The sequence below is a fragment of the Aethalodelphis obliquidens genome, unplaced genomic scaffold (assembly GCF_003676395.1).
Source record: "Aethalodelphis obliquidens isolate GAN/ISIS:26980383/991018 unplaced genomic scaffold, ASM367639v1 scaffold458, whole genome shotgun sequence".
Lineage (NCBI taxonomy): Eukaryota > Metazoa > Chordata > Mammalia > Artiodactyla > Delphinidae > Aethalodelphis > Aethalodelphis obliquidens.
In genome coordinates, this window is record NW_020838372.1 from 3,017 (window position 1) to 12,614 (window position 9,598).

Below are 9,598 nucleotides of genomic sequence, written 5' to 3' on the forward strand. Positions count from 1 at the left end.
AGACATGGTTACAGGAATAACAATTGCACTGTGTAGGTGACCTCTCCGTGCTGGGCCGGGCAGGGCAGGGGTCACAGCTGCTCAGAGTCAGGGCTGGACTCCCTGGTCCACACTCTCTCAGGTGGTTTTTGGGGTGACCTGAGGGAGGGGAGCCCCGGTCTGATTCTACTCCACAGCAGGGGGAAGCAGAGCACAGCCAAGAGCATCAGGACAGAGGGTGGGGCTGCCCAAGTGGAGCCCCAGAGGGAACCAGCCCTCAGGGTCCACCGGTGTCCAAGGTTCAGTGCTCGGCAGGAAGTTGGGACTGACTGTGCCATCCGCTCAGGACACAGTAACCATATTAAAGGGTCTCATTCACAGTGAACCCCAGGACACCCAGTGAAAGGGGCACAGTGGCCACGGCCAGGATGCTGCCAGGCTGACAGCCCCACTGGGCCAGCCCAGGAGAGACCACTGGATGGTTTCCAACAGCGGTCATGTGGTCAGACATAAGGAGGGTGACTGTGACCTCAGACCTTGGAGGCCAAGTCTGAGTTTTTGGACATGCGAAGCCGTGGAGGAAGCTGGGTGACAGTCACCTGGGCTGATGGTTTGGGTGACTCCCATCTCAGTAAGGAGCCCCAGGGGGGTGTAAATTTGCATAAACCCAAACCCTCACTGCCCCCCTCAAAGCTCTGAGAGGGAATAAAAGGATATGAGTAGAACCCAGAGCTGCTGTGGTGTCTCGGAGGCAGAGCTCAGGGCGTCCACACCATGGCCTGGACCCCTCTCCTGTTCCCCCTCTTCATCCTCTGCACAGGTGCTGCCTTCCGGCCCTGCCCACAGGCTCAGGCCCCCCAGAACCCTGGGCTGGGCCTGCCTCAAACCCAGAGTTCAGCCCAGGCACAACCTCAGAGTGGGACCCCTCCCTGCGAATGGATCCTTCATTCTCAACCCCTCTCCCATCCTCTCTTACAGGCTCCGTGGCCTCCTATGAGCTGACCCAGCCGCCATTAGTGTCCGTGGCCTTGGGACAGACGTCCAAGATCACCTGCTCTGGAGACCTACTGGACAAAAAATATACATATTGGCACCAGCAGAAGCCAGGCCAGGCCCCTGTGCTGGTCATTTATGAGGACAGCAAGCGGCCCTCAGGGATCCCAGACCGATTCTCTGGTTCCAGCTCAGGCAAAATTGCCACCCTGACCATCAGCAGGGCCCAGGCTGAGGACGAGGCTGACTATTACTGTGGGTCAGCTGACAGCAGTGATTATGTTCACAGTGACACAGGCAGACAGGGAAGTGAGACACAAACCCCCTCTGTGTCTGGCTCACACTCTCCTCCAGCCCCAGGAAGACTGTGGAAAAACAGTGACAGGTCTGGCCTTGTCCCTCAAGTTCTGAGACGCCTAGGCTGCCCCTCCTCCCAGCCCTCCAGGCAGGCTCTGCACAGGGGGCTCAGGAGTGATTATGCACTGTCAGGACCAGGCTGGCTCAGCGTCTGGGCTGTGGTGTTGACTTGAGGAAATAAGGCCTGAATGAAGGACAGACAGCGAGGGCAGAGACCCAGTGCTAGTGGACCCTGGATGTCCACATGGTGCTGACTGGCCACTCATCAGCCCAAATCTCTTGGATGGATGCCCAGAACCACCCAGCTCGTCAGAGCTCTGGAACCTCCAGGATCCCGTGACAACCTGGGACTCCAAACGAGGCAAAGCAGCAGAGTGGACAGAGTGGGGGCCGCCACGTCCCTCCTCTGGGCTCATCTGCCTCACACCCATGTTGGAGCCCCTGGCAGCTCCCAGCTGTGCCCTCCCTGGGGAGGGCTGTCGTTGTAGAGACAGTCCCCCCAAGGTCGTGTCCCCTGGTGCCATGTAAGAAAGTGTAAAAGCAAGTACAGAAAGGATTTAACTGTGACCAAGTACCTTTGTTGAAACTAAAAACAATAAGAAAGAAAGAACATAGGGAGAAACAAAATATCCCATACCCAGCAAGGAAAGATTCACAATACCTGAATATCAAACATTTCCTGTAAGGAATCAGAAAACTAAGAGTCAGAATAAGTACAAAAATCAGTTAATCCGAACTTGCCCTGAATGGCCCAGATGATGTATTTGATAGACAAGGACACAAAAGCAACTTCTATAGTTATAGTCCATTTGTTCCTGAGCTTGAGGAAAGATTGAACATGTTAAACGGAGACACAGGGTGTAAAAACATGATCCACATTGCATTTCTGCAAATGAAAACTACACATCTGAGATTAAAATAAACTGGATGAGACTGAGAGCACATAGATGCTGCAGAAGAAGATCACTGAACTTGATGAAATAGCAGTAGAAACTAGTCGAAATCAAACACAGACCCACCAAAGAAAAATGATGAGAGATGTCATCCCCTGCCCCAAACCCACCCATGTGGCCTGAGAAAAAGTCTCCTCTTAACAAATTTTGCCCATCGTTCCAGGGTCTAGAGCCTGACACAAGCTCAGTTTGATGAGTTTAGGACAGTTAAGCTCCAGACCCAAGTGGCCTTAGAAAGACTAAGGAGGCCAGCAGGAGGGGCTGAGGGTGTCCATGGTGACCTGGAACAGAGCTCCTGAGACCTGGTGGGCACACTGAATGGGTTTAGGGGCCCCTCAATCCAGTATGAACTCACCTTAAGTAATTACATCTGAATGGGCCCTATTTCCAAATAAGGTCCCACTCTTGGGCACTGGTGGTTAGGACTTCAACAGGCAATTGTTAGAGGTCCTACAATATGTTTGTGTATTTTGGTGTGGCCAGAAAATTTTGTCAGTGGCAAATCCCAAACCCAAGACTTTTCCCATCCATCCCATTCCTACAACCACGATTCCACCGTCTCTGCTTTCTATTAAGTGTATGGGTAAGGCTTAAGGATATTCACAGATGGAAGAGGAGTAAATATTCATGTGTGCTTAATACATATCAAGACCCATCCACATTCTTCCTACTTATTAACGTGTTTAATCACAAATAATCAATGAACAAGCATCCCCATTATATCCCATCTTACAGATGCGGAAGCTGAGGTACGAAGGACAGAGCAACTTGTTTCAAATCAGAACTGGAACGGGGCAGACCCGGCAACAAAGAGGTCCCTCCACCCGAGTTCCTGGACTTCCCCACCTTCCTGTGGCCTCTCATGGTGCTTCCAAAGCTAAGACGTGGCCTTTCCTGAATGTGCTAGGAAGTTCTCTCTCCTATTTCAGACACAAGTGACTGACATTGTGACTTTGCAGTGCTGCCCTATCCATTACCTACACTATTTGAACCACATATGTCATTTTCAATTATCCAGTAAACGCTTTTTAAAAATTAGGAGAAACCGATGCAGTTAGTTTCCATAATAGGTTTTGCGTAACTAAATTACTTGAAAATATCATTTCAATATGAATTAAATATTAGAATATTGATACATTCTACACTACACTCTCCTAAATCTTTGAAATGTGCTGGGTATTTCAGATCTACAGCACATCTCACTGCGACCACCCACATTGCATGTTCAGAAGCCTCCTTGGCTTGTGGCCACCATGTTGGACAGAGCAGGTGAGATGGATGAGGTCTCCTTGGGGTAACCGTGCCTGTAGTACATACTCACCACACCAAGAGGTGACGGAGGGTCCCAAGCCCAGAGTCTTTGCTGGAGAGGAACTGCTGAGCCATTTTCCACCAAGACCAGGGATACTGAGGGTACCTCAAAATGAGGAGATTTAATACATGTATCCATGTGACTTCTTTCCCAAAGGCAAGATAGTAAATACAACTACAATTTTAAAGGTGGTTCTGAATCGTTAAACACATTTTTATTACAGTCTGTGAAATGAATGACAATAGTCTGTACATTTTTAAGTAAATAGTGTCACATCATCCCTTTCAGTAGGGAGATCATTTCCATAAACCCCACAAGTCATAAAGTTATATTTTGTGAATAGATCTAGATGGAAAGGTGGACCATAAGGAATATTTTAGTGACATTGGATATGGATCACCTGAATACAGAACAGAGGGTGGTGACAGGAGGGGCTCAGGGGGCCTGGAGTAGGGATGGAGGAAACTGTGGGGGGTTTTGAGGGGGGGGGGGGGGGGGGGCTGAAACGTCAGGCTCTGAAGTCAGTCCCTTGGATGGAATCTTGACCCATGCATCCCTGTCTGGGGGAATCTGGGAAAATCATTTACCGTCCCAATGGTTACTCCTCCTCCTGAGACTGGGGAGAGGTTGTGCCTTCAGCAGAGGGCGCTGTGGGATTATTTGGTGCCCGGTGAGGTGCTGCAGGAAACTCACCAAGGGTCTGGCATATGCTGGGGGCTCAAAAGTTGTCATTCTATTAAAGTAGCTACATGTGTAGGAAGACGTCCATCCTGGGGGCACCAAGGGGCACTGTGGTCCTGGCTGGGACCCTCATAGGTCCATGTCCCCTGGGGAGGGCTCAAGTGCAAAGGGCATGACTGACGCTTCCTTGAAGACACCTCTCTTGAGGAGAGTAAATGTCTCTCTGAAACTCACACGTGGCCCTTCTTCTGTCCCCAGGGAGTCCCCAGCGTGAGGCCTCTGGGCTCAGGGCTCAGCCAGGAGCTGAGACACAGGATGGGGAGGGAGGAGTAGATTTGCATTCACTGCTCCTCCCTTTGCGAGCTGCAAGGGGAGAGGATAAGACAGAGACCTGGAGAGGCCAGTCCAGCTGGGCAGCCTCAGTGCAGAGCTCGCAGAAGGACCTCCCACCATGACCTGGGTGCCCTTCTACCTCCTGCCCCTCCTGTTCAACACAGGTCAGAGTGGCCCAGGGACGCGGGGGCCTCCCAGCCCCTCCCTCCAGCACAGTCCTGAGGGTCACCTGCCCAGTGTCAGTGCCGTCAGCCAACCCTTGCATTTCTGTCTGCAGGTCTCTGTGCTGTGCCTGTGCTGACCCAGACCCCGTCTGCATCTTCTTCCCTGGGAGGCTCGGCCAAGCTCACCTGCACCCTGAGCAGTGAGCACAGCACGTACTACATTGAGTGGTATCAACAGAGAGTAGGGCAGGCCCCTAGGTATCTGATGAAGCTGACCAGTGACGGAAGCGTCACCAAGGGGGATGGGATCCCCGACCGCTTCTCAGGCTCCAGCTCTGGGGCTGACCGCTACCTGACCATCGCCAACACCCAGTCTGAGGACGAGACTGAGTATATCTGTGGTGTCAGCTATAACACTGACGGCCAAGTTGGATGCCACAGTGACACAGACCTAGGGGAAGTGAGGCCAAAACCTCCCTCCCTTGCCCTCCGTCCCACGCACCAGGGTGAGCTGCTCCCTGTCTGTCCCCGGAGTCCTGACCTTTGAGTCTTCCCCTTGCAAACCCCTCACCCCCAACCTCTCCCCGAGTCACCCCCAGGGAGAGGCAGACACACATTAAAATTTAGGTGGTTTTGATGAGGTGGGATTCTGGGTCCTCCTCACAGGTCTGTGTGGGCAGTGCTGGGAGAGACCAGCCCAGCCCAGGGCAGAACAGGACACTGGGAAAGGGCTGAGCTGAGATGACCCTGTCCCCAGTAGCCCCCAGGCCCTACTCCAAGTCTCTCAGGGAAGGAACATGGATCTTGGCGTCCAGAGGCGACATGCAGGTCATGGTACCAAGTGTCCTGACTTGGGTGCCCCGGGTGCAGAGCAGGCCCCTGGCCAGGACTGAGGGCTCAGCAGGAAGCACTGGGCATCTGGGGAGGGAGGATGGGAACCTTGACCCCATGGTGGGTGCAGAGCTGGGTCCTTAGGGAGTCATGAGGCGGTAAGGGTGTCTGTGGCAGTACAGACTTGGAGCTCGGCCGGGCTTCTCCTGCTGGGGAAGGGTCTCAGCTTTGGTGCCAAGAATGGCTCCCCATTCACCCACAGGACGTTGTAGGGACCGGCCAGCACCACATCCACTGGGACAGCAGCAGGGATGGGGAACGGGGATGTTGAGCTGGAGAATATGGTCCCCTTACCCCAGTCGGACCCCCAGTGACTGAGGCCTGAGAGGCAAAGTCCAGGAGCTGCCCGTGGCCTGGAGGACTCCACGGGGGCAGGAGGGGAGGAGGCGGTTGGTCTCCCGGAGAGGGATGGACAGGGGGCCGGGGGCAGGACTGGACAGGACATCAGAGCTCCGTCCTGCAGTGACCTCTGTCCCCGACTCTGCCGGGACTCACAGGGGACACAGGGCCCTCTCCTGTCACCCCATCCCGGAAAGGGTTGTTCTCTCCAAGGCTTTGCTGTGACTTTGTCCCAAACAAGGCCTCCTGCAGGTCCCACTAGTGGGGAGTGTCCTGTCCCCCTTACACTGTAGGAAAGGGAGCCAGGAGGATGGCAGTGAGTAAACCCACCGCCATGCGGGTCCCACCACATCCACACGCCCCGGGGCCTGTGCTGCTAAGAAGTGAAGACAGCAGGAGCCTGTGACGGACGCACAGAGGGACAGACGGCACGATGTGAGGACAAGGATGGAAAAGGGAAGACGATGAGACCATACCATGCTGTGCTTAGATGGCGACCCACCAGGGAGGGGCCTGCCCCTATGGACTCGATCAGAGAGAGATGGACACACATTCGAGGGCATCTCTCTGGTCAAGGTCATAATAGGGTCAGGGTCTGGGTGAGAACTGTCATCCTGTCTGTGAAAGTGACTGATGAACAGGGTGGAGGACGGTATCTCCTCCCAGGTTGGTCCGCACCTGTGGACATAGGATTAGTGACCTTATAAGAAGAGACCAGAAACACACCCCCAACCCCGAGTGAGCCACTGAGACAGACCATCTAAGGACAGAGCCAGAAAGCGCCTTCAGGGAGCCGGGAGAGAGCTTGCACTAAAAACAATATTAGGGCATCTTGATCACGGACTTCTGACCTCCAGAACCTTGGAAAATAAATTTGTGGTGTTTAAGCAACATGTGGGTGGTATTTTTCCATGGCTGCCTGAGCTGACTAAGACAGGAGCGGGGAACACTTGTGTGTAGGTGTTTATGGGAGCATTAGTCTTCATTTCTCTGAAATAAAATCCCAAGGGTACAATTCCTAGATTGTACAGTAATTGCATGTTTAGTTTCATAGTAGCTGCAAAGCTGTTTTCTAGGGTGTCTGTACCACTTTATAGTCCTACCAGTCCCTCTGCTGCACAACCAGCATTGGTTTTGCCACTGTTTTTTACTTTAGCCCATCTGCTCCATTCTGACTGGTGTGTAGCGGCAACTCTTTAGGGTGTGATTGACATTCCCCTAATGACTCATGGGGACCATCTTCCCATGTGCTCACCTGACATCTGTACATTCCCGAAAAAATGTCTGTTCACATCATTTCCCAAATTCCACTTGGATTTTAGTTGTTTTGTTTATTGATTAGTTTTGACACATTTTTTAATGTATATACAAGTTTTTTGATGAATATGTGAGTGGAAAGTATTTTCTCCCACTTTACTGGATTTTTCAACTCCATAAAAAGGACTTTTATAGAACATATGCTTTTCATTTTAATGTATTTCAATTTATCTTCTTCCTTTCACAAATCATGCATGTATTGTCAAGTCCAAGAATTCTTGCCTAGGTCTAGATAAGGAAGACATTTTTCCTTTTATTTTTAAGCATAAAATGAAAAAGAATGTATATGTTGATTTGAATCACTTTGCTGTGCACCTAAAACTAAAACAACATTGTAAATCCACTATACTTCGAAAAATAAAAATTAAGAAACTTTAAAGAAATATAATAAAAACCCTGCCAGATGTACCTGACCGGTGTCACTGTGTCTGCTGCTGGAATTCTGGGCTCTCGCAGCAGCATGACCGTGGTCCCCACAGTGCCAGCTTCCAGCACTGTCCAGCCCACCACACAATAACCTCATCCCCAGAGAGGACGCCTGTGTGTCCCCAAGGCCCAGAGGGGAGCCCAGGAGCGGACTGAGAGGTGTGTGCACATGCTGGGGCAGGGGCAGCCTTTCTCACTCAGCACCAAGAGAGTTCTGGGGACCTGGGCTCAGGCCTGGAACTCGGGTTCCAGTTTAACTCCTCCTTGGATCGCAGCTGTTCTCTGCTCAGCAGGGAGCCGGTCACAAGGCCAAAGGTGGCAGGAAGGAGATTTGCATGAAGACACCCCTTCTGAGCATAAGAGAGGCCCAAAGGCCCCACCCCAGCTGTGAGCTCAGAGGCAGAGCTCGGGGCGTCCCCACAATGGCCTGGACCCGTCTCCTGCTCCCCCTCCTCACTCTCTGCACAGGTGCTGCCCCCAGGCTCAGCCCGAAAAGTGACCAGAGCTCAGCCTGGTCCAGAACTTCAGCTCAGCACAGGAGCTGCCGCAGGGGGCATGAGGCTGCAGGGATGAGACCCTCTTCCTCACCCTCACTCTCCTTTCCTCTCTTGCAGGTTCTGTGGCCTCTTCTGCGCTGACTCAGCCACCTGCGGTGTCTGTGTCCTTGGGACAGACGGCCAGGATCACCTGCCAGGGAGACAGCTTAGGAAGCTATTATGCTCAATGGTACCAGCAGAAGCCAGGCCAGGCCCCTGTGCTGGTCATTTATGGTGATAGCAAGCGGCCCTCAGGGATCCCTGACCGATTCTCTGGTTCCAGCTCAAGCAAAATTGCCACCCTGACCATCAGCAGGGCTCAGGCCGAGGACGAGGCTGACTATTACTGTGGGTCAGCTGACAGCAGTGATTATCTTCACAGTGACACAGGCAGACAGGGAAGTGAGACACAAACCCCCTCCCCGTCTGGCTCACACTCTCCTCCAGCCCCAGGAGGACTATGAACAAAACAGTGACAGGTCTGGCCCAGTTCCCCCAGATCTGAGCTCCCCAGGCTGCCCCTCCTCCCAGCCCTCCAGGCAGGCTCTGCACAGGGGGCTCAGGAGTGGATTATGGCTGGCGGGACCAGGCTGTCTTAGTGCTGTCTGGCCAGGTCGGGAACTTCGGACAGAGGCCCTGTATGGAAGGACAGACAGAGGGACACATCCCTCCAGTGATAGTTTTCCCCACAATTCCATGTCGTGGTCACTGGGCCCCTCTTGGCCCAACTGTCTAGGATTTGACCACAGAATGTCCCATCCCATCTGATGCTGAAGCCCCAGGCCCCCATGGCAGCTGGGATTCTGAATGGAGCACACCAGAGCAGTGGGCATTCTAGCATCTACCTCCTTCTCTCTTCTGGCCTCGTCTACTCATCCACAGCTGCTGGGAGCCTGTGACAACTCACAGCAGTGCCCTCACGGGGAAATGCTGTTGGTGCAGAAAATGGCCCCCCACCCCAGTTTATCCCCCTGGTCAGAGAGGGTCAGGTGAATGATGCCTGAGGCCACCATCCCCAGGCTCTGACTCAGTTTAGGATGACCCGAATGGGCCAGCTTTAACTCTCCTGCAGAACCCCGGGTCCTCATTTGTGTGACCAAATCCCGGGTCCCTCCCCTCTGCCCAGTCTCCCCTCCTCATCTCCTTCCAGATTTCCAGGACATGCACTTAACGTCTCAGAATCAGCTTGCAGGGAACCCGATCTAAGTTAGCCAGCTGTTCCCAACATGCTCATCAGGGTCCCGAGGAGGTTATATATACCCGCAAGTCTCTGTTTTCCCACCTAAATCCACAATGTGCTCTTCAAAATCCCCAGTT

General features: G+C 52.9%; 3 gene segments (V, D, J or C); all 3 read left to right on the forward strand.

Moving 5' to 3' along the window:
• The first annotated feature begins 684 nt into the window (after positions 1–684).
• Positions 685–3,580, forward strand: LOC113616752 (immunoglobulin lambda variable 3-25-like). The segment is given in 3 exon segments: positions 685–799; positions 958–1,281; positions 3,468–3,580. Coding segments are annotated over 3 exon segments (483 nt in total).
• Positions 3,581–4,663: 1,083 nt separating this feature from the next.
• On the forward strand, positions 4,664–5,934 carry LOC113616750 (immunoglobulin lambda variable 4-3-like). The segment is given in 3 exon segments: positions 4,664–4,772; positions 4,886–5,232; positions 5,866–5,934. Coding segments are annotated over 3 exon segments (462 nt in total).
• A 2,202-nt stretch (positions 5,935–8,136) lies between these two features.
• LOC113616751 (immunoglobulin lambda variable 3-19-like) lies at positions 8,137–8,760 on the forward strand. The segment is given in 2 exon segments: positions 8,137–8,213; positions 8,360–8,760. Coding segments are annotated over 2 exon segments (432 nt in total).
• Positions 8,761–9,598: the final 838 nt, after the last annotated feature.